The 25,077-nt window shown below is 44.4% G+C and overlaps 1 protein-coding gene across 4 annotated transcripts; it reads right to left on the bottom strand.

Annotated features, from left to right (window-relative positions):
- Positions 1-2,011: 2,011 nt before the first annotated feature.
- On the bottom strand, positions 2,012-22,335 carry SLC39A13 (solute carrier family 39 member 13). 4 transcript variants are annotated; one of them, XM_085581782.1, is made up of 12 exons: positions 22,267-22,335; positions 17,745-17,843; positions 16,975-17,067; positions 16,264-16,563; positions 15,697-15,810; positions 13,954-14,072; positions 12,567-12,710; positions 7,331-7,420; positions 6,739-6,789; positions 6,370-6,502; positions 6,144-6,243; positions 2,012-4,687 (listed from the first exon to the last, which is right to left on the bottom strand). In XM_085581782.1, exons 4-12 carry the CDS (start codon positions 16,529-16,531, stop codon positions 4,612-4,614), a joined length of 1,095 nt encoding a protein of 364 aa, XP_085437908.1. In that variant the 5' UTR covers positions 16,532-16,563; positions 16,975-17,067; positions 17,745-17,843; positions 22,267-22,335; the 3' UTR covers positions 2,012-4,611. The 4 variants fall into 4 exon arrangements, with proteins under 4 accessions (XP_085437908.1, XP_085437907.1, XP_021388965.3 ...); XM_085581781.1 differs by lacking the exon at positions 16,975-17,067; XM_021533290.3 differs by lacking the exons at positions 16,975-17,067; positions 17,745-17,843.
- Positions 22,336-25,077: the final 2,742 nt, after the last annotated feature.

Consider the following 25,077-nt stretch of genomic DNA (forward strand, 5'->3'; position numbering starts at 1 on the left):
AACGCGGCCTCCTCGGGCCCGGCAGTCGCCCGTCCCGCTGGCTTGCCCAGGGCAGGAGGGCTCTGCGCAGGCCACGGGAGCCAGCCGTTTTTCAAATGTACATGAAATGCAAACACCAGCTGCAACATCATTTGCTGGCTTTTGGATTTTGACTTCTCCTCTACCCTTCATTTTAAGTTAATGGAAAATAAGGCCTGAAAAATGTCCACCTATTTTATGCAATGAGAAGCAGATTAAATCCAAGCCATTAGTTAAATGCAGCATTTATAGGGGCACAAAATCCCTTCTGATCCTGCTTGTTGTGTAGGACTTGTTCCTCCAGCTGCAGCACTATCAGTCAGTCCCCAAAGCCAGCTGTTAGGGCATCATCTCACCAATTCTGGCCCCCATATAAAATGATCTAGTGATAATGCTATGCCTAAACTACTAATTTAATGTCCAATCCTTAGGTTTGGGTTTTTCTTTGTTTAGAAGTTCCCAGGAGCAAATGTTCAACTGTAGGAGATTCTGAAACTTTCCCCCCGCCACCACCTCCCCCTTGTCACTTGGTCTCTCGGCCACACTGAGCACAGCCTAAAAACCCTCCCCAGCACTTCACCCAGCTACACTGCCCAGAACAGAGTACTGTTTATCTCCCCTGAGCACTCTGCCTGGTGAAACATGCAGCAGCCACAGCTAAAGCTTGTTCTAACCACATTTCTGCATGATCCTCTTCCGCAGTTTGCACTGGACAGATGGGATTACCATCCATGCAGCTGCACACTGGTGCCTTCAAGGCACACAAATTGAAAGGGCTGCTGTCAAAAGAATTTTCTTAAACATACCAGCTAAATTAAGTCTTCCACAGCAAGAATGAAAAATAATTTTCAAATAGAATCACTGCTCTAGCTAACATGGAAAAATCCTTCAAGTGTAATAGCTCTTTCCCAGAAGATCCAAATATTCACATTTCCTAAGTCTGCAATCCTATTATGTCACCCTACTCTCCATGTGAGCTTTTCAGGCTACAGTTTCAAAAGACAGGGGCTTCAGCAACACCATCATCTTAGAAAGTTCCCATGAATTAAAGTCTTAATTGTTCTCCTTTCTCTGCTACTACAGTTGTGTCAGAGCCATTCTTCCCAGAGCCTGTGAAACAGAGAGCTGATTAATTCATGATAATTTTGATTACTTTTGAGAAGGAAAAAGGCATGAGGGAGAAAGGCTCATAGCATAGTTCTAAGGGCAGGAGTATCAGCACCGCCCAAGAGTGCAGTGTAGTAAATCCATGAACAGAGATTCCAAAATGTAGATTACTGGCAAAATCCACAGACTGAGATAATGCCCTAGATCACTTACCTACTTTCATCTTCTTCTAGTTCTTGGGTTATGGTTTTCTTTCTTTTTACAGAAGACTTGGGGTAAGAAGAGATATAAATGAATCATTTATAGCTAAAAATCTTCCAGATGAAGGGTAGGATAAGACATTTTCTGAACCCATGGTTTTGAAGGGTAGAGAATTTTCTTCTAGTCCTTTCAGGCAATTGGAACACACAACTTTTCATGATGGCACCTTTGTCATACGGATATGACATGGCAGGTATCCAGCTTAGTATGAATTAAAACCAGACAGGCCTTGAGGCTTTTTGATTTTAAAAAATAACCGATTACAGTCACGTATGATTACAAAACTCTCTGAACAGTAAAGTTACCATGCAAACTCTCCCCTGAAAGAGGAGAAATTTATCTGGGTACCCAGAACAACAGTCAAGAATTATAATTCTTACCACATTGCTCCTGGACAAAAGTTCCATGGCAGCAGAACGATGAAACTGGAATAGAACTTTTTCTTTCAACTGTGAAAGTCTGGGTAAAGTCTAAAAGCAACCCAGAGTCCAAACTGCTCTAGACTAACCCAGAGATATGTCTGTGTAATTCAAATGAAATTTAAATTGAATTTTTAAATCAAAGGAAAGTAGGAACTTCAAAAACAGCCTAAACCAACCAAATAAAATAACCCAACAACACAACCTGACATGAAAAACCATTTATTTCATCTCTATTGTCTCCATGCAGAGCAGACCAATACAGATGAAGGGAGAAAATGCATAAGAGCAGCTGAAAAAATAGAGCTAGAAAATACAATTCGCTCTGCATTTCCAAAAGTGACAAAAGTGGTGGAGTGATGCTCCATCTCCTCCCAAGGCTCTCAATCCTCAGCCCTAGGGCTGACGCAGTAGAAATCTATTGAACCCCTCCCTCCCACCAGCCCCATTCTACCTCCTACCAGGGTATCTTCCCAAGAACCACAGACTATCCATGCCTGTGATAGCAGCCAAGAAAAACAGCTCAGAAATTCTTTGTTCAGTGTCATCCACTTCACATTCCTGAACGCTGAGTATAAAATCCTGATGGTGGTTTTCAGTCTTGGCAAGGCTCAGTGCTGATGCAACAACGCCAACTCATGGGCACTCACCTGGCAATGCCTCAACTTAAATGCCAGCCTTATTTTGGGAAAGACATCTTGAGAAACAGCAGGCACAACTTTCTGTGCAAGCTTGCTGCCTCCAGAGCTCTGTTATAGGGCCTGCTTAGCTGCAGTCCCTGGGCAGAAGGAACCCCCAAAGCTAGAACCAGGGGGTTGGCATACTCCCCCAGTCCCTGCAGGCTAACTGGATTAATCATCCTTCCAGGAAAACAGGAAATGGATGCTACCTTCAGACATCAGACAATTGAATGATGGAGAGAGTAGTTGGCACAGAAAGGCAACTTTGTAAAGAGGAATAAACAATTGCACTAAGCCTTCCTCCTCATTGCAGTGAAACTAGTTACTGATGGAAGTCCAGGGAAAGAAAAGCTGAAAAAATTTCAGACAGCAGTTCCTGGGCAGACAGAACTGCAAGCATGAGCTCTCCAGCACTCAGTGAAAAGTAGGGCAGGAGCTGTCATAAAAAAGAACTGTGTCAACAGTTCAGGAATCTCTTACGGAAATAATGCCTCTGCTGTGGGCAGTATACCTGCCTTGCTACTCTGTCCCAAATTGCCCTCTCAAGGCACAAGTCCTCTTGGTAAGGCCCTGGGCAGACTGGAGAGCTGTACTGCTTCACAAAAGCTGTTTTAAGACTGAGCCAAGTTGGTGTAAATCACACTGTGGCACCTGTTTTGTGTTCAGTGACTCTCTTAGTTCAATTAGACCTGTTTTTAAACAAATTTAATCAAATCAAAGTTAAGTTCTGCAGAAGGGATGATCTAGTAATTGTGCACATCTCCATGGCAATAAAATATCCCTGTGGAATTATGGCCTGGTCAGCACTGTGAGCTGGGATGGAGAAAAGCACTAGAAATTTTATTTCTTTTTATTGGTCTCAAATTGTGAAAGGTTTTATCCCAGGCATCACATAACAGAAAATTCCTCTTAAAGCATACATATTGTCACCCTTTCATATCCCTTTCTCACCTTCCTTAAAAATATTTTCACCAGCAGTTTCAACCTTCCCATCCAAAAGCTGTCAGAATTATTTCTTATTCATTCGTCCTCAACAGATGAACTCCACTGTGAGGTAACAACCCCAGAAATAGGCTGCTATCTACAGCATGCTCTTAAACCATCTACACTGAACAGAGGAAAAGCTACCCAGGAGTTATCAGTTGCTGACCAGGCTCTAGTGTTCAAGCACCTCTGCTATGACAATCTAGGAGTGCTGTAGCATGCTGGGCAGGTCTAACATGCTACACCTCAAGAAAGCTCTGAAACACGGTGTGGGGCAGATGGTGCGTGAATCAGGTCTCACGAGCAGGCTTAGAGGCATGTTCAGCTAATGTTTATGAGGAGAGGGAGCTCAGTCACAACAGCTACATGGCTTTCCCTCCAGACATGAGCGAGCTGGTAGTTGGCAATTGAAGAAACATTTACTGATCATTTATCAGATAAACAGTTGGGCTGTGCTGGCTACTGGAGTGGTTAGGGCTGAGGCAAGTAATCTCCAAGCTGAGTCATTTAATTGTAGTGACCTAGCCTAAAATGCCTCAAGCTTTTGGCTTAATTTCAATGTAAACGAAACAGACCAAAAGAGCTGGACTGCTGAGGCCAATACTATCTTTAGGAACCAGTGGTGTCAATGAACAGCTGGAGATCAAGTTGGAAAGGGTCTCTTCCCCTCTATCTCATAGCACCATCAACCTCTCATGGGTAGGGGGTTCTGGTTAAAGCTTTGTCATGCCTGTTCTGACTCCAGCCCTTAAATCTTTTATGTTCATCAGCTACAGGAATCACCTCTGTGTTCACGCAAGCTCTTGAGAGGTGCAGTTCCAACAGAATGAACCGAATGAAACATCATTCACTCACAGTGGGGCAGCTGTTCAGTTTGTTTCTGCCCAATGTATCTTTTGCTCCGTAAAAACCAACTAAGCAAAAAAAGAACAGAAGCCCTCATGTGTGGATTTTAGCAGAACAGGGATAAGAGAGCCAGGGAATGAAGTCTTGCACAACCAGACCTCTCTGTCACCCGCTTCTCATACTAGCAGCCAGACCTGCGCACACACGTGGGAAGTAACATTAGTGTTCCTTATTGCTTTGTAAAGCTCAGAGTCACTGTGGTGGCTCTGGGAGGCATCATGAGGTCTGCGCAGAGGTCACTCAGTTGTGAGCGCGAGTAGCACCATGACTGTAATGCCCGTACACAGGAGCAGAATTTGCTGCAGGGAATTCCTGGGAAAGAAACAGCAAAATTAGGAGCCATAAACCAATCCCCATAAGGCAGCTGCACAGAGCTCTCCAATGATTTGTTCTTTTCCCTTCCAAATTTACCACGTGGAGAACACAATAGCTATATGAAGTCACTAACACAGATGAGAAGACCTTCCCAGCACCCCAAGCAAAGGAGTTGTCTATAAACTGGCATGGACTTATTTCACTCAGCTGCAAGGCCCAACTCCAGGCTTCCAAATCAATTCAAGCTGATTCAGTCATGCAGCTATTCAGATACATATTCATGCCCTTTCACTCACGAGGAAACCAGCCTTTATGCAGCATGTGCACACACACTTTAGGGACCACATCCAGCTAACAACTACAGTTACAGAAAAAAAAAACCCCAAATTTGGCTATTCTTTTAGCACTGTCTCAGGTTTATATTGGATTTAAGTGACTGTGTGCCTCCCACTTCTGCATATTCTACCAACAATCTCTGCCAACACAAGAGGTTACCAACCCAAATTAACATTTCTCCACAAAAAGTTCCTACCTCCTCAGAAAGAACTGTGGAGTTGGTTTTTGAGCACTGTTTCAGTCAAAATTAACTAGGTGAACCAAGGCAGCTTATTTAAACTACTAAAGTTACTTGTCTTATTACAACTAAAATAAGAGGGAACATTCAGGAGCAGCTCTGCCAACAGATGTGAGAGGCCTTTGCTGTGGAACAGCTGGATTTGGACCTGCTACAGCCTTAATTAGACTGCAAGAAACCAAAATAATACACGAGAGAACCCCAGATATATTGGAATATATATACCAGTGCAGAAGAGACATGTCTGAGGTGGAATACAATGACAGACTATGAAATGCTGAGTGATAAAGAGAAAAAAACTATTATTTTTCTACTCACACAGCAACACAGTGATAGCTAATAAAAAAATCAGTACGCAAGAGTGTAAAAACCAAATCATAAGCATCACTTAATACAGTAAAGTCAAACTCTGCAAACTGCTACTAAAAGGAGGTTGCAGAGGTGAGAATTAATGGATAGGGTCAGAAAGGGATGAGAGAAGCATGGAAGGATAGATTCATATGTGGTTATCAGACATACACACCTCTGTGGGGCCCTGGTTCGGACAGCCCTACACCAGTATGTACTGGAAGCTGAAAACACAAACTGGGAAGTGGTGTCCTTACTGGACATGTTTCCCAGGAACTTGCTCTAGTTGGCCCTGATGCATACTGTGCCAGCACAATCTCTGGGACTCACCCAGGTGAAAGCTCTCATTTACAGAGGGTCTTTGTAGTCACACAAATGCAACAGATAGCAAGCAGTCTATTTTGATTGCAGCCTTGCCCATAAGATTTGGAAAGATGGCATTACACACTTCCAGAAGAGGCACAGGGAAGGGTTATACCCCTGCCCCCTGGCAGCACAAATTGCTGCAGAAGAACAGGAGGGAGCACTTACCAAGGATTCTTTTCCTCCAGGAGATCAGGCACAACATTTACCAAGGCAATGTATAGAAATCCTCCAGAAGTGAAAGGGAGGATCCAGGCTACTGTTTCTCCTGCACAAATACAGAAAGCTTCAGTTATTCCTGTTGTGGGACACAACACAGAAGGGAAAGAAGATACAGAAGGATGACAAGCAGTACCTCTTCCCCCATTTCTAACAAAGTCTTAGGGAACCTTACCTGCTCCTTTTGGTGACTGAGCACATATTGCAAAGCAGGCTCCTAGAATTCCCCCCAGAGCTGTGGAAAGCTGCATCTTGGCTGCGCTCCAGCGGTCAAAGCCAGCCCGAAGTAGGATTGCAAAGTCTCCAACCTAAGAAAACCAAGAGCTGACAGTTAATGAACTTGAATACTAATTTCTCACTTACAAAGGTCATTCACAACAAGGCCAGTGCTTCAAGACTGTTCCTGGTTTTCAATGTTGTCAGTCTCCCCAAAGGGAGCAGCCTTCAAGAAGACAAGAAGATGTTAACCAGACCCAGACTTCCTCTTAGTAAATGAAGCACATTGTAATCTCCCTCACAATGGCAGGATACAAAGCCCTCTCACCTCGTGTGGGATTTCATGCAGGAGAATGGCCACTGTGGTTAGGAACCCAACCTGCAGCAGAGAGAAAGTGATTAGAAAACAACCCCACTATTCTTGGCTGAGTCTCATCAGGTCCCATACATTTACAGGGATCCAGCTGGAGCAGCAGATACCACATCAGTGCAGGGTTGACTGGGAGTTTATCATTCTCACAGTCATGGTGCTCCAGCTCAGGGCAATGGGGACCCCACAACTCATCATCAGTGTTGAAGACCAAAGCAAAAATATCATAAATATCTCTGCTTTGTCTATGTCCCAGTTACTGAGGTGACCATTGTCATCATGCTATTTCTGGACTGTCTTTTGAGTAGATGAGGGTAGATGAGCTAATCCATCCCCTAATGCCAGTACAAATGACTAATGTGTCCCAAATTCAAAGAAGCTCTGCATCAGAGGATCAGCATAGGGTTAGGTTTTAAAGTAGCCTGCGTTTTCTCAGAAAATTCCAGCAAACAGGAAGGAATTCCTTGCATTTTTTGGCTGTTTTGCATATTGTATCATACTTGAGACAAGGCCTTTCCATTTCAGTACACAGCTGGGGACAGAACCTTACCTTTTTGCTAACCAGGAAGCTGGCTGCTACTGCCAGGCCGTGTGTGAAGTTATCAATGGTGTTGGCCAGCAGATTGAGGTATCCACTAATCTGCAAAGAGAAGGAAGAGTCCCTGATAAAGGAAGAGATGTAAGAAGATAAAAAAGCACACGGCTTAGACATGGGTTATGCAGTCATAAGCAGATGGGAAAGAAGATAGCACAATGCTTCTGATGAAAATCTTGAATTATGTCACTGCTTGAGCACAAATTAAATGTAATTTTTGGTTTTAGAGTAAACTAAGTTTTAGGGTAGGCAAGTATTGTCTGAGATTAAAATAATTACTATATGCAAATAATGAAGAGCTCTAGAAACAGAAAAAAATAATAAAGAAGAAAGCCAAAAAGCAAGAATATATTTAATTCTAAGTCAAATTTTAGGCAACACTGACTGATTTATACAGGTGACTGGCTTCAAGTATGACTTGATCTTGTTTTCAAGTCATGTACTTTAATATCAACTGTTAAATATCTCCTCTTCAAAAGCTGGCAAGAACAATGCAACAGAACAAATGTTGCTGGAATTGCTTTCTCTAACTAAATAAATCTTCAAACATTGTACCAAAAAAGTTCATGCTTGTGGGTTTGCTTTCCCTTAGCAAAAAATCAAAAGAGAAGATAGTGATGACAGTCACCAAAAAAACACCTACTAGAAGGCTGGATAGCATGTATCAGCATTTGCACATAAACACATTTTTAAAATTATAAGCATAAAGCAGCTGCCTTCCTCACAAGTCCATCTACAAGTTAAAATTCCCCATCATCCTAACTAAGGTCATCTCCTGACAAAATTTGAGTATTTGACCTGAAGTCGTTTACAAGGGTACCACCCAGCTCTTTAGCTCACAGGTTTTTGGGGGGTTTTCCATCATATTTAACAAAAACTGCTGCATGTTGGTCCTGAGATACTGCAGTTCACTATATGGCACTTCAGTTTAAATTTTTATCAAACCAGGTGTTAGCCCATATATCAGGCCATCTCTGAACTGCAAGAATTCCAGGTACAGGGCAGTACCCAGTGAGTGGAGACACTGTCTGGAAACTGTGAAATATTAACCTTTTATTTCACCAGAGCATCAGATGCTGAAGTTCAGCTGGACAACCACAAGTGCTGATGGACTTCATCAGCTCTTTTTGGTCTTGTGCTCTTCCCTGTTTCTATCAAGTCTGCTTGGGGCATCTTTCTGTCAGTTGTATGCCACAGCTGAGGAGCTGTCTGTCAAATCTCTCTCTCCAAAGCACCACCTTTCTGCAAGGCACTTTTACTGCACTATCTTGGGGCACCTTTGTAGCTTCTAAATTTTTTAAAGTTCACTGATGATTAAATACAGATTAAATACAAAAACTAAGAATTAAGCAAAGCCTACCCCACTTTTAAGTAATAAGCTAAGTAACACCTCCACAATGAAGGCAAAAAAGATCCCTGCATGTTTTTATAAGAAAGGAAACCCAAATAAATGCATGCAGGCAGACACAAAAATGCAAGTTTTACTTCTTACTCCTAGACAGTCAAATATGACGAAAATTCTCCTTTTCATGTTGTTTTTTTACATGATGGCATTTCCCCCACAGGATAATAATAATTATTCACAGAAGTTTTACACAAAAATGCTTTCCCATACCACCATATAGAGAAAAAATAGACTTCATGATTAAAACATTATGAGTTTTTGTTGTCAGTGGCTTGGGCAAAAGCTGTCACTGAAAGAAGCAAAGCTTTGGAGTGCTCAGAAATAAATTGGGTTGATTTGACAGTAATGAGCCTCTGACATTTACATTCTGCAAATCCCTAATAGGATGTTCTCGTTGCTCATAAAGAGCACAGCCAGATGAAGTGTTTACGTTCATGCTTCAGAATTAATGTCACTGTGTAATAAAACATACTTCCACAAATCTACCAGGACCCCATGTGCCACAGGGAGAAAGAAATAATAAGCAAGGCTAAAGTACTGAACACAATGTTTTTACCCATTGAGGGAATAAAGGCTGTAATGAGGGACAGAATTGATTTATGTTTGTATGCAAAGGAAACCTCCCATCTGCCATTTTTAAGCTAGGACAAATTCTAGCAGCAGCTAAAAAGGCAAAGTTCTAATATATATATGTGGTCAACAGTCAACTCACTACAACTTACTAATGATTAAGTCCTGAAAGGTGACTTTGTTTGCTGAAGAAACAGGGGTTTCTGAGTGAATAGGAGAACCAAAAAATCTGTCATGCTATGGATTTCACTCTTTCCTTCACAAGTACCTGCTCTGTTCACTCCCAGCAACACCAGTTCCCTGCACGTGCCCTGCTCAGCACACATTGGCTCTGTCCCAGCTGCAGCCAGGCACATCAGCCAGGCAGCATTTGGTACCCATTCTAGTTATGGCTTTCAACAGGACATCCCTTTGCCTTCCCCCTCTACTGTCATGCTGATTTTTATGGAACTTGCAGAAATCTGATCACCCTCAAGACTTATCCTCTCTTGAACTCAAGGAAAATTAATTATGGGTTCAAAAGTTATTGAAAATGAAGGGCAGAACAGATGGACAGACAGATGGAATGACTGCTTATGTTGTTGCCTAAGGAAACAGGCTAACAACACAGGAGCATCTTGGTAGGTTTGATAATTTCCAACCTACCAGGAAGACTATTAAAATATTCAGACTAAAAAATCAGAAGGTAAAAAGTTAAAACTACACCCATTAAGCCTTAAGTTTCTAATTCAGGCATATCAACAACCGTCTGTAAAATTGAACAGATGTGTTAGGATTTAAAAGCTAAGGGCTCTCCATGGTTGCCTTCACCTTACACGTAACACAACTGAAAGAACTTAATTTAGTTTATGCACAGATTTCATTGTTTCTTAAGCTATCATGTACTCTGTAGAGAGCAGCTTAAACCACAGCTTACAGCTCGCAAGTGACAAAAAAATCTGCTATCTATCTGCTATTTCTAAGGCAAGTCGGTCCATTGGCAAGTTACCCTCAGTTAGAGAGTTGTCTCTAAGTTCTAGTCTACTACTGTTTGCTATAGCTGCAACTATTCAAATTTAGTCATTCCTCTAGCATGGGTATTTGTATACTCTGTTACCCTTGATCTGCAATGACTCCAGAGTTAAACTAAAGAAAGCCACTTATTATGTACTGCAAACTTAAAGTATTATTTCATCTCTTTCTGGGCTCCTTTGCAAATTATTAGTAGTATTTTGGATATTTGGAATAGCACTACTGGAAAAAGCCAGATAGCTGTTTCACTACTGCTATACAGAAAGAGGAACTCTCACCTCTCCTCTTACATATTATTTCCTACTCACCCATCCTCCTGGCTGTAGCACCACGAGGGAAGAATATGTTCAGACAATTTCCTACTGTAATCCTCATGTGTTTTTCCAAGGCATTGACTAACTAGAAACTATCCCTATCTTGTAAATATGATCTGGTGTCCTTCTTAATCTTAGTCCTCGTAATTGCATGAATCAAAACCTGTTAAAAATTTAGCACTTTTTTCTGATGAAGTTACTCAGTTTAGCTGCTATTGCTGACTTCATGCAGTCACAATGTGTCATTTATGTAACACAGTACCTGCAAATGTGAAGATATACTGTTTTTATAAATAATAACTTAGAAAAATCATAACCCAAACAGATTTGAGGGGGCCTGCATTAAAAGAGTCCCTTTTGATAACTTAGAAGAACAGATTTTTAATACAGCTAATATTAGCAAAGTTGATTAGAATGAGGGAGAAAGTTATGTTTTACATACACTTGTCATGACCTTTATTAAACAATTTTTTGCCTCAGTAAGAGGCAGGAAAAATGCCTGATAAAAAATTATCTTACATAAAATCTTATCAGTTAGCATTAATTACATTATTATTTTTTATATTACGATTATGCCCTGAGCTATTGTATCCCTATCTGTGTTTCACTTCTATTTAAAATCAGTAGTCTATAGTTCCTTATATAAACTCTTCCAAAATTAGGGCACAATGTTTCATAACCCAGTAATATTGGTGTCTTCACTACTACCACCTCTAAAAACATCCACGTGGCACCTTTCAGTTTGTGCAGTGTTATGTACAAATTACATGAATATGGCAGATGTCAAAAATACTCAGTGACCTTAGCATAACTTTCATGTTCTGTAGGAAGAGCTATAAAGTTACAGCAAAACATATTTAAAATAGAAAGACTGAAGAGCCTCTGCCTGACCACATATCCAGCTCTGAGCTATTTCATGCAAGCACACTTTCTGCCCATAGTTACTCTCATACAATCTTGTACATTTTTATGGGCTTTCCAACTCAAATTGCAGGTCCTCCTTCATCAAAGTGGTTGTTTACTCTCTCTCTTGTAATATCCACCCAGAAAAGGGTTTTCCACAGTACAAAGTTAGCAACATGGAACACGAAGCAAAGCCAATGTGAAGGTTATCCACTTCCCCATGGTGCAGGACTCTTCCTCCACCTCCAGTCCTATGCGCCTGCTGATCTCCCTTATCCCAGCACTACAGGCTGCCTGTCTGCATGCCAAGATGATTCAAGAAGTTAAGTTAGGAGAGAAATAGACCAGGGGGTGGGAGGTGGGTGTGTGGGTGTAGACAAGCAAATTCTTTGCCTGTTTAGCTCCCTGAATAGGCTCACTGTGAGGTTAGATGAGATCCAGTGCAAAGGAAGCGATGGGAAATACAGGTTTGGAGACAGAAGTGGACAAGAAGTCCTTTTTGGCAGCAGGTAAACTGATAATCTGAGAAACTGAACTTTTAAATTCTGCTCTGGGTAGCTTCAACACACCTCCTAAAGGTGTGAAAACACTTCCAAAAGGTGTTTCCTTAAAAGGAAAACTGCAGCTCAGAATCAGTACAATGCAGGCAGTAGAGAACAGAGAAATCATGGTGAAAAAAATTAAGCAAAAAAAGATATATTGACTATAAAATATAGAGTAACAAAACAGAATTCTACTGAATTCGGTTATCAGAATTCATCCAAAACACACATCATTCAGAGTTGTGCCTTTATAATATTGACTTTGCCTCTTCCACATAAGCTGCAGTGTAGATTTTCTCTGAGTCTGCTATTTCCTCCCTGCTGTGACCAGGACACACTTTGGCAGCAAAATTAAGCACAACTCAAATGCTGAGTTCGCCACTCAAGCAGTCTTTCCACAGACAATACCTGACTAATAAGTGAAGATGAGTCTGTGGGCCTCTTACCTTGATTCTGTTGTTTTTTGGACCAGACTGGAGAGAGGAGCCGTTACACTGAGCTCGTGCTCTTTGGGACTGAGAAGACCCCTTTGGCAGGGGGCAGCCACTGCCATTGGGAATCTTTCCAGACGGTGCTTTGGAATCACAGTCCTAAATTAGGAGAAACAAATTTGTCAATGTTTTTTTTTTTCAGGGATGAATAAGCATGAAACAGGATCAGAAATCCAACCTTCACCTTTAATCCTTTCATCCTTAAAATGTGACTCAGCAGCTTTGACACCCCAGTTTAACAACAACTGCCAGAAATGAGACAGATTCAAAGAGCATTGTGATATCTGCCCTGAAAGAGCTAAGACCTCCCAATTCTCAAGAGAAATAGAAAGAGGAGGAATTGGAGTCACAGTCCTTGGCATGAGTAAAGTTCCACTAGAAAGATAAAGGACTGAGCCTGTGCCTCCTGTTAGTAGCTGCTGCCCAGAGAAATAGAACTCCATCTCGGCAGGAGATGGGGAAAAGAGTCTTGCTCTCCCCAGTGCACCACAGCAACTAAGTCTACAGAATTATTCTATAGATCATCATCTTCCAAACAACAAGATACTTGTCTAGGATTTCAGCCTCTCTCTAAATGAGAAGATGAAGTTCCTTTTGGGCATTAAAGTCTCACATTGAGTCAAAGCTAACACCTAATTGCTCTTATGTAGTGCTTGACCTGCAGTTTCACCTCTCAAAAGTCATGGCACAGCAAGGACTGAACAGTCTAAAGGAGCTGCAACTAGGAGTTGTGCAGATGTCTGAAGACTAGGTGCTCTCCTCTGTCTTGGAATTAACCTTCTGCTACCTCATCTACATCTCCCCTTTGCAGCTGGGTGACTCCTTTGAATTTAGGATTACCTGGCCAGTTATAAATCCCTTTTACCACACAAAGTCACCCAAACAAACATCTGGTCCAGGACATAACTAAGAAGAAACATCTTCAAGAAGGCTGGCCTTTGTCCTGACTGAGGACCCAGAAAGAGAATGTCACAATGGGTCGGTGGAACATGCATCAGCAAGCTGTCACCCCTCAAAGCTTACTTGAGCAAAAGGCTGATTTGCAGAGTGCTCCAGCTCCCAACCCCCAGAGAATAGGAGCTCTCTTTTACACTTACCACATAAAGAACAAAACCAAACCAGAAGTGAGAAATCTCGGTTAAAACCACAAAACACAAGCCTGAAGATGAAACCTACTCCTACAGACCAGTGGCAAAAAAAGGGCAAAAAACAGCCAAAGGGAAATGACAAGGTACTCACAGCTACAGGATAATTTCCTGACACTGTCATATAGGGCCCATGAGGTATTTAGTACAGAGCTTCAAATATAAGAGTGCTCCCTCATCTCAGACTGCTAACTTACCACACCAGGATATTCCTCCTCTTTCTCTAGGAAGATCTTCTCTAGCACCAGGAAGGTCAGGAAACCAATGATCACCCAGAGACCCAGAAGCTTCTGCTGCTGAAAGCTCTGCCCTTTTCCTGAAGGACAAGAGAGAAATCTTCATGTGTCTATTAAATATATAGTTTTTCAAGCAGTTCCAAGACAAAAAAATAAACAACAGTGGAAAAACTCCCTGCAAGGTAGGAGGAGTAAACACATCTCAAAACAGATTAGTTTAACTTGCTCATTCTTGAGCTAACAGGTATCATCAACTCAAGACACTCAGAGTGAGAGCTACCATCCCTTTTTCCACATCAGCTCAACCCAGAATATTTCCTGGCAACACTCGGAATTTCCCTGAGCTCCAGAGGCAAGTGAATATGATATCAACAAAAATCCAGCAGTTCTACCTACTCAGCAGCAAGCCCTGACATGAAATCTGCCATTAGCGGAGTTACAAACTCACCTTCCCCTTTCTGCCACACCTCAGTAAGTTATCATGCCCAAAGCTATAAACTTTCTTTTCAATTACAGTCAAGCTTGTGAGATAACCCCTTCAGCCTCACTGCCAGAAATGGAAATTGCATTGCAATGGAAGAACAGAACAACTCTGTAACCGGACTCACATGGGTCAAGGAAACCTTTACACTCCAGGACAGTCTGGCAGAAGCAAACAAGCTTGAGCAAGAAAACAGAGTAATTTGGGAACCACTGTAGAAAGGGTGAAAAAAAGTACAGGAAGTTCTGCTGACAGTGCTAGAGCTGTGATGAAGAAGAGGACTAAAGGACCAGCAGATTTGAAACCCCAGGACATAGGTGCAAGAAAACCTGGGAAACCCAGGGCACCATCTTCCCTCTCTCACATTTTCAGCAGAAAAATGACTTCTTGGTTTCTCAACAGGTGGGATGCAGCAGCACTTGTCTTCTATGATATCAGTTTGCTGAAGCAGATAGATACAAACATTTTAAGTTTCAGCAACCCTGGCTATTTGAGGGATGAAGGAGTTACACTGATACCTAAAAAAAACCAGTGCTTAGTTTGCTGGCAAACACAAGTTTCTGACATTTCCTTTTTCTTCCCCTGCCCCACCCTCCAATCTTAACTGTGGCTCTATAGACAATGTTCCATGATTTCTCATGGAGCAAAAACTGCAATACATGAGCTCCCATGAATCGAAGCATCCAACAGAGGGGCCCCAGTTAGTACCAAGAAAGATGTTCTAGGAGTAACACTGTTATAAGGACAGATTTGTAAAAAAGGTGTACCTGATCCCCAAATAAGATCGTGAACATGTTCATATACCAGACCATATACACAAACCATAACCTCCCATCGGGTTAAAGAAGCATTCCCTTTCCTTACAGAAGGGACAAAGGAAAATAAACAGAGGTTTACAGGAGTCCAAGGCATGATAGAAAAAGCTGATAAACAAGAAAACCATTCCAAGTTACTAAACATAAAGAAACCATGGACAACTGAGGAAGCCTCTAATTTCAAAGTCTTTGGAGGATTGCTGAGTACAAAGATGAAATATTACATGTGTGGCTTTTTATTCTCACATCCTTCCCTAGGCATTTGCTTTTATATATTAATTGAAAAAGGATACCAGCCTAGATTAGTTTTTGGCCTGACCCAGACTGGCTGGTCTTAGGCTTTCAAGGTGCAACAGACTCAAAAGAGGCACAATACAAGCTGCTTCCAGGCACAGAAGGCTCTCATACCTGTTGTTGCACTGCATGTGTAGGCCCAGGCTTCAGGAAGCAGGTGAAGAAACACATTTCCCAGTAGTCCACCAATTGCAAAACTCAACAACTGCTTCAAACGGTGTGATCCAGCTAAAAAAAACCAAAAAACAAAAAAAAAACCCACAAAACTGAAGAAACAAGAAGAAAAAAACTGATCACTACTCAGCCTGGAACCAAAACAGCTCCAGCTGAGATTTTGCACAAAGAAACCCAAACATGAAGTATCTGCAAAGCAAGCTTTCAAAGGAGAGAGAACAAACCAAATGGAGTGCAAGAAGCCCTTACACCACTTGGCTGGGACAGTAGTATCTGGGAGGGTCCTGAACCAAGCAGGGAAAAAACCAGTGCTCTTTGTACAAGCTCCATCCAGGGCTTATATTTGTCAAAGGATTCCCTTTCAAATTCACAGGCATGAATTAAAGCACCAAAAACAGACTTTCTATTTCAGAGACATTTCTGTGACAAGGTCCTGTTCACCACTGTGCTGCTGTCATATCCCAGGACAGGTGGCTTCAGAAAGGCCAACGCAGTTGGCAGATTCACCTTCAGAGCGCAGCGCAGCTCCCGTCTCAAGGGGGATCACCAGCAAGGGGAAGACCCCACTCAGCCCCACCATGAAGGAACCGATGAGGGAACAGATCCAGGCATCCAGCCGCTCACTGCTGAACAGGTGTCCCCAGGACTCTGCCTCCTTGTCACACAGAGAACCAGAACTAGCAGCAACATGACTCCTCGGCAGCTGCTGAGCTTCACAGGCCACGATCAGAAACAAGGAGAGCGTCCCATCAAGCAGGAGTTTTTGTTTTGTCATTGCTAAGTGGTCTCAGCCGGGCTGGCCAATCTCTGAAAAGATAAGGGGAAAGAAGTCCTGAAAACATGTTCAACACTCTGTTCCACCATCCCAGAGGAACAACCATGGCCACACCAAGCCCTCCCTTCAGTGTCTTAGCACAGGTATGAATACCCATGAGGAACACCAGAAACTCTTCTTGATTTCAACACAGCACTAAAGGACAGAGAGGCTGTTCATCAGTGGGTGCATGAAACTGAGACATCTTGGGAAAGCATCGGGCTTTCACTATTTCCCTTCAGATGGGCTGGACAAGGACTCCAAGTACCCTTGTTCTTGCCCTTCAGTGTCCCAAGGCTTCAGCAAAAGGTATTGACCAGAGATGCTACCAGGTAAGCCTCCTCTTTGCCCTGTAACAAATTAGGATGCAAGACAGGCAACATAAGAGAGGTCTGTAAACTCACGAGTGGTGAAAAGATGGGGAACAGGGTAGACTATTCACCATCTCATCAGACACAAGTGCTGACGCCCATCCACATGGAGCCAGTGAGGGTCAGCTTCAAAACAAACAAATATGACCCTTCAGCAGCAGGCAACTTGTGTGATAGTGCTTCTCCAAAAATGATGAAAAATTTTACATGCACTTATCTAAAGACAGGACAAGTACTAGAAAGACAAATCTGACTGTTAATGGTTAAACAGCTCACATTAGACTCAGGAAACTCCCTGATATGACAGGAGTGGGAGAATGGAAGTGTACTTGAAAAATATCATATCTACTTGTCCTGTTTTTATCCTTTTGTAGAAGGATACTGGATTAGATGGTCTTTTAGTAAAAACCAGCACAGCTGTTTTAGCAAGAGCTCTGCAGTCACAAGAAAACTGGAGAAGAGGGCATGTTAGAAGAGAAAAATAAAGATAATTACAGTCATTGACAAAGAGGGAAAGAAAGCAAATGATGTAAAGGCTGAAGTACAAATTTTCCTTCAATCTCCAGAAGAAAAAGTGAAATGTGACAAGCAAAAATAATTTGGAAATGGGAGGAAAGGGTGGGTTAGAAAAAGATAGACCTAACAAATGCTCACAAAACAGCTCTTGAGAGGTAATAACAGCATTCACTTGAAAGCGTGTAAGAAATCAGTCTAATCTCTGAAGCATCAGTGACCATCTTTGAAAATTTACAGGAGTATGGGAAGGCCACAAGAAGGCTGGAGAAGCATCATGCCTCACCTACCTTTATAAAAGGAAAAAAAAGGGTGGGAGAAGTTACACACCAGTAACTTCAATCCTCTGAAGGACTCTTGATCAAATTAAATGATCAGTTGGTAGTTACCTATAAGATAAGAAATTGATAAAGATATCAAAGCTTTAAGTAACAGCCAGATAGAAAGGGACCTGCCATTCTCAAGACAAAATTCAGGATGTTGGAGCCAATCTAAGGCTGTGGATGAAAAGGGCAGTGTTGCCCCTTGCCCCCCCTTCTTCACAAAGCATCACCTCTCCATGCTTACACCAGACTCCACCAGTGAGCAGCATCAGAACAAACGAGCAGGAAAAACTGCTTTTTTAAACTCATGGCCCTTTGCCAGTTTCAGTCATGAACAAAAACAGTGCAGGGAGGAAGGCCAAGCTGCAGTCAAAAGCAATCAAAAAGAAATTAAGGGACAGGGTCCCATGGCCTCTCTGAAAGACAACACCAATCTCCAAGCACAGTGACCATGGACATCAGGAGCAGGGATGCAAGAAGGAATCAGTGAGACACTGGCTTGGCTAGCTGGGCAAGAACCACTAATGCTATCTCTTTTATCTTACAACAAAAAAACTAAAATCTCTCAACACAGCAAGTTCAAACCAGCTTAGGATTTTGGGGCATGTTATTGCAGTGTTTTGATCTGGCTGCAGGAACCCCACACCTACCTATGACTTACTATCAAATCAATCTCAGTAAGTATCAGTACAAAGCAATACACTAACGGCAGGGGAGGCAGGTGTGGAATCAAGTGGAAATAACAGAACAGTAATTCCAACATGCCACAAAGAAAAAGTACACACTGAATGAGAAATTAATTCCAAGCCAGCAGGCTTATGTTGCTTACAAAGAGGGTAAAAGTCATCCTGGGACATAGTCACACTGTGGGTCTCACACAGGTGAGTCTTCCTCATAAAACACATGCAAAAATCTGAGACACTGCTGTGGGAAGAAACAAAACTAGAGTACAGAGAGCATGACCTGGAAAAATGACCAAAGGACCTGGGTGTGTTTAGTCTTAAAAAGATAACACCAAAGGAACAGAACAGCCTGCATACATTAAGAGTCACAAGAAAGGGAGAAAGTACTCAACAATTCTTCCACATCAGTTCAAATGGTAAACAAGATATAGAAGATATAGCCTGAATATGAAGAAACAAATATATATATGGTGCCAAAGTGGGGATATACTAAAATAGGTTATCTAGGATGCAGAATATCCAGCACTATTTTTTGTTGGAGTTTATTTGGTTTGGCTTTATTTTTTTTTTTTTTAGTTTTTTTTTTAGTTTTGAGAAAAAGAAACAACTCATACAGATACAATTTCATTGCAAAGATAAGATCCCTTCTTTGAAGTCCTTCAGGCCTAAACCCCTTCCAACCCTGGAGTGGGCCTGATGGATGTCTTTGTCCTTTATGATAGGATTAGATCTATAAAATGACTGAGAACTTTGTGAGGAACACACCAAAATAAATCAGAATTTATGCAATTATACATGCCTATGAAGAAGCAACACACACATACAGCTCAACATCGATGGGAAGCAGCACAAATCTCTGTAACATTGTCACAGCTTTTGAGAATCAATCTGGAAAAGTAAACACTGCAATTGATTCAACAGGTCGATTTCTTGCATTTCATTCTCCACACTCAAAACCCACAAAAGCCCCAAGAGACACCTGAAAGGGTCTCAGAGACTGAGACGCAGTAACACACAAGATAAAGGTCATGTCCAGGACTCTGAAAAAGGTTTGCATACTTGATTCATGTCACTCTTCCAGCCACAAAAGGGATCAGGTTCCTCAAAAAGGGGATGGTGGTGGAAAACAAATGGGTATAAAGTGTAGAAAACTGATTCCCCTAACTCACATTAGTGGTGGTCAACTTTCTGTGGTCCACAGGTTACTCACATGAGGAAAAAGCAGCACATTTCTTTCCTCCTGTGCAGCCAGACCATCATTACATCATGCTTCAGGAACAACTCCGTATCTCATGCAATAAATTCCTCATGTTTATAAAACATCTATTAGAAATTCAGTGTATTGTCCAGGACATACCTGAACTGCTCTTTGTGTCCAGCTAATTGCTTAGAGCATATTCCCAGCATTTCCTTATTCCCAACACATCATAACCACTTGCTCAAAAAAAACCCAAAAAAACCCCAAAGCAGCTTTTTATCTCTACAGTCCCTTTGCTTCTCCATCTCATTACAATATTAGCAGTCTCTAAATTCAAACATTTAAACTGGTTACCCCAGTGGAAAATATTTAAGAGGAAGAAAATAAGCAGGGAAGATGTAGTCACAGGAAAAAAACTGCTCAAGAGGAAAATAATACCCTGTCAAAACAATTGCAAAGGGTGAAGGAAGTCTATATCTACCCTTCATTTTAGACAACAGCATCTGTTTTAGGAACCCAGACAGAGAATGTCTTGAGAAATTTCTAGAGAAAGCACTACAGGCTCTCAGAGACATCTCTGGTCACAAGGCAGAGGCATAAGCAGGTTTAGAGATGTGTTTTCTCAAGTAGGGTTTATCAGATCCTTAAAAGCATGCAACTCTGGGAGAAAAATGCCAGCAGGTCATTTAGTTATCAATTTTGACAATTCTCCATCTGGGATCACAGCTCCCAGATGTGCTTGATTCACCACTGGCAGCACTCTCAGAGCACCACGTGTCCGTGCACTCAGGACTCAGGTCTGCTCAGCTCCTCCTGCAATGGCCTCAGGACTGGAATAACCATTAGGTTTTGCTAGCTCAGAAAAAACAAATAAATGAGAATTTGCCATTTACATGCTCCTGAGCAGGGGCAGAGGAAGCTGCACACCAAGCCAGGAGATCCATGAGGCTCCCAGGGCCTCCCCTACCCCACAGTGCTCACTGAATACCTCTGTATCAGGCAGTGACTGAGGAAACATGGACAAAATTAAAATGCCAAGGCAAAAACCTACTGGAAAAGAGCAAATGAAACACTGACATGATGACCGTGCCTTTATCTATTACGCTCTTCCTAGACATTCTGCCTTAGACCACACAATTTCTTCTCTCGATGAAATTGCTCATTGCCACATAATAATATTTCAGATGCTGTTGAAAGGAAAAAAAATTAAAAGAAGAGGCTTTTTTTACCAGTGTTTTCCCTGGAAGCCAGTTGCCTGGTCTTACAATTGCAAAAGAGTACTGCATGGAATGGAAAAAAGTTATTTTCCAGGGAGGAAGCATAATTTTCAGCCAAAAAAACTCTGCATGAGCCACCTCCCTCTATTAGCCCTGTGGAGAGTTTTGAATTCCTCCTGGAAACTCTGACCTCGGCAGAAGCACAAAAGGTCTCCAGTACTCCCTGAGTACTCTGAATCACTGCCCATCTCTAAGGAATGCACTGCTCTGGTGGGACCCTTCCCTTCTGCCCCATCCCTCTCATAAAACCCACTCTGCACAGACTCGCATTTCTGCACATGACAGCGTGCTCAGCTAAACGCTGGTGATGCGCAGGACTGCAAACAATGGGTCGCCGGTCAGAACAGATTACAGACCCGGGGCGAACCTACGAGCTGGCAAGTACGGCACTTGAAACCGACTGACCACTACCGGAGTTTGGGAGACTGCGACTCGTTCCCCATTCTGCATCCTTTCATCCCTGAGATGAGAGGGAAGTTTGAGGACCAGGCAATGGCCTTCATTCCCCCAGGCTAGCTGGGACGTCTCTCCTCCCAGCCTATATCCGTGGCAGCCCGAAGCACAGGCCGGGCAGACCGCCCCGCTCCCGCTGCCCTCGCCCAGCCCGGGCCGGGCCCCGGCCCCGCTCTCACGGCAGGCGATTGACGCGGCGGGTCTGTCACATCGCGGCGGATGGGACGGACAGCGCGGGTTTTCCATTGGAGGAACGCTGAGCGAAGCAAAGCGAGACCTGTTTGCCGCGGGGCGAATTAGTAATGGGCGCTGCTCACGCACCTTTCTGGGGCAGCACACTACTTGCCGCCGGGGTCCCCGTGCCACTGTGGCCGCGCAGTCCGCCCCAGCGCTCCGCGCGTCCCGCGGGGCTGCCCCGCGCCGAGCCCTTCTCGCGGCAGCGTGTGCCGGAGGAGGGACCTCCAAAACTTTCTCGGCTGCGTGCCGCGGGGACTGCGCTCGCAGCCCGGACGCGCCCGCCCGCCCGGCGCCGCTCCCCCGGCGAGCAGCGGCAAAGGCGGGCTGCGAGGGGGGACGCGGCGCCGGGAGCCCAGGGGCAGCCCACGGTGCCGCCGGGCCGGGGCACGGCCGCCGGCAGCAGCGGCCCCGCCAGGCGCTCCCCGCCACGTCTTTCCCAAAGTTGTCCCTCGCTCGGCCGGGCCGGACCCCTCCGGAGCCGGAGGCGGCTGCGCTGCGTGCGGCGCTGCCCGGCCCCGCTCACCCCGTCCCGCCGCCCGCGGCTGAGCCGCGCCGCCGCTCCCGGGCCCGCCGTCCCCCCTCGCACCGCGGCAGCGGCCGTGCCCCGGCCACCCCCGCCCCGGGCCGCCGGCCGCAGTTACCGTGCGCCACCGCCGCCGCGCCCCGGGCCGCCGCTGCCATCCAGCCGCGGCTCGGCGCGGGCCTGCCCCGCCCGGCGGCCCCTCGGCTCCGCCTCCCCCGGCCGGCCACGTCGGTCCCGGCCTCCTCGGCCCCAGCGCCGCCGCCCCGCCGGGCACCCGCCGCCGCCGCGCTGCGCTTCCGGCCCCCGCCGCCGTGTCCGGCCGGGCGGGAGCCGGGCTGCCCGCGGGCACGGCCCCGCGCAGGAACGGGGCCCTGCGAAGCGGCCCCTCGCGGCTCCAAGGCGGCGCGGTGTTCGTGCACGTCCCCTAGGCGGGCTGCGGGGACACGCGTGCTGTGCGAGACCCGGACTTCTGGAACATGCTTCCTGACTTTTTTTTTTAAATTTATTTTTTAATCTCCCTAAACGGATTATAAATTCTTTGGGCTACAGATGTGTAGAGACAAGCACAGTGTGAAACCGGGGTTTGAGCAGGATTTCTGGAAGTTGTTAGAGCAGAAGAAAGTGTGGCTGAGGACTGAGCCTAGAAATGCTTTTGGAAGATACAATGACTTTTGAACAGATTTGCTTCCTCCTCACGGGTTCATTGCAATCTTCACGATAACTTCTGAACCACTAGAACTCCTTAAGCACTGGTGTCCTGTTAGTAGTGAAGGTTATCCACGGTTCTTGCAGAGATTTGCAGAAACTGCATGTGCTTAGGAAACTAGGTCAGAAGAGAATAAAGATTTACCTTTATACAAGCCAAGCTAAGCTGGACCTGTATTGTTTCCAATACAGACACTTTCCAAAATGTACTGAGGTACCTTTAAGTTCCATCTCTTGCTATTTTCCCTGAGACACAGAACTTGATTCTCATTCCAGATTTCGGAATGAATCCTATTTCCCAAGAAGGCAGTGCTGATGTTGGTGCTTCTCGCTACGGTTTCACCCGATCTCATTACATCATACCAATGTCATGCCCTGGAGCAGGAGTTAGGAATTACGCTAGCCACAGTCGCCTGACTGTGTCGGTTTAGCTGCTCTTTCTGCATTTGTGTAACAGCAGCACAGTCCTCCAGGCTACTGCGTTGCAAATGCACTTAAAGATTTAAGTTGTATGTTTCTTGCTTACAAGCAGAACGTTTATATAGGAAGCTAAACTGAAAGCAAATTTTAAGACAAAGTATTTTGCATTTTGCTCTCAAATTGTATGATTTATAGTTTCTGTGTGCCACAGCTGCCTTCCTACTGCTATCCTCAGCCTTCCTGAGCCTTGCTCCAGTGACACAGTTCCCTGTGCTGATGGATCATAGCTGTGATTACCACAGTTACAGCAGGCAACCCCTCAGGTAAACCAAACCACACCAAGAATTTCAACTATTGCAAGCAGTAGGGGTGCCACGGTCTCAGTGAAATGACTGGGAGTTGACTTTTGACTAGAATGATGCAGGAATTCACTGCAAGGCTCTCTGTTTTTATGACATTCTGCTGTAATTCAACACAGGAAGTATTCTGGATTAAATGTTCGCTCTGTACCTCATGTCATCAGTTGTCAGCTGCTGTGCATCAAATTGAGCTTTTACACCATTGGTGGTTGTGCAGTGAAATTTCCAGCAATAGTCTAGATATCCATACAAAAAAATCAGGGATCTGGGACCTTCACCTGACTCCTCCAAGCCACAGAATCACTTCAGTATAATTTATCTTTTAAGTTTCTGTATTCTCTACTGAATTATTTCTCCAGCTGAGGGTAAAAAAAAAAACAGATCACTTTTAAAGGTAGACTAGTAAAACAGTCACTATATATTCAGTTCTCTTTGACTTGTAACTGATACTCTTGCCTCCCTAATGTCCTTACCTGAGTGTCTCCAATGCTTACCCTTATTTACAACATTTGTAGTCTTCTTGTATCATTCTTATAGGAGCAGGACAATGATGGAACTGAGGAAGGTTTCCAGAAGAGAGTTAAAAACAAAAAAACCAAGCCCATTATAGTTCAGTGGCACCATGAAGGCAGAGCCATGGCGTACACCTCATGCACAGCCCCCAAAGGCTGGTGTGCTGTGCATCCACAAAAGGCCAGAGACAGGAGTAGAGCGTGGTACATACATTGGTTACTGCAAATTAAGTCACTCAGAAGTATTGGTCAATTCATGACAAATGCTACATACATTATTATTATTATTATTAGTATTAGTATTAGTATTAGTATTAGTATTATCATTATTACCTTTTAAAACCCTACTTTAATTGATAAAGGAGTATATTAACAGCTGGATAACCCATATTAAAAATCCGTTTACAGTATTTCGGCTAAAAAACCCCAAGATTTAAAAATACAGAAGGCGGCGCAGAGAATCAGTTTTCCTCCGTGTCCCGGCGGTTCCCGGGGGCGCTGCCTGCAGCCGCAGGCCCGGGAGCTGCAGTGGCGCGGGCGCCCCGCGCGGCGGCGCTGCCCGCCCGCCCAACGGCGCCGCCGGGAGCCGCGGGCCGGGCGCGGAGCGTCCTCGGGGAGCGCGGGGAATGCCGCCCGCGGGGACCGGTGTGGGTGCGAGCCCGTCCGTCGGACGCGGGCAGCCGCAGCTGTGTGAGGCACCGGAACGCCGCGGGGAGCTCAGGGCACCTGGCCGGCACCGCGGTTGGCAGCTGGGCCCGGAGCGGCCCCTGCGGTGCCCGGCGTGGGGAGCGAGGCGGTGCCGCTGGTGGCCTGTCCCCACGACACGAACAAGCCGAGCTCAGGGATGGTGTCACCTTCCCCCGGGCACTCCGGCGCCATGGGAGGCTTTTCTGTAGCCGGGCACAGCCTCGAGTGTCTCAGAAAAGCTGGCAA

Source organism: Lonchura striata, chromosome 5, assembly GCF_050655825.1.
Source record: "Lonchura striata isolate lonStrDom1 chromosome 5, ASM5065582v1, whole genome shotgun sequence".
NCBI classification, from domain to species: Eukaryota; Metazoa; Chordata; class Aves; order Passeriformes; family Estrildidae; genus Lonchura; species Lonchura striata.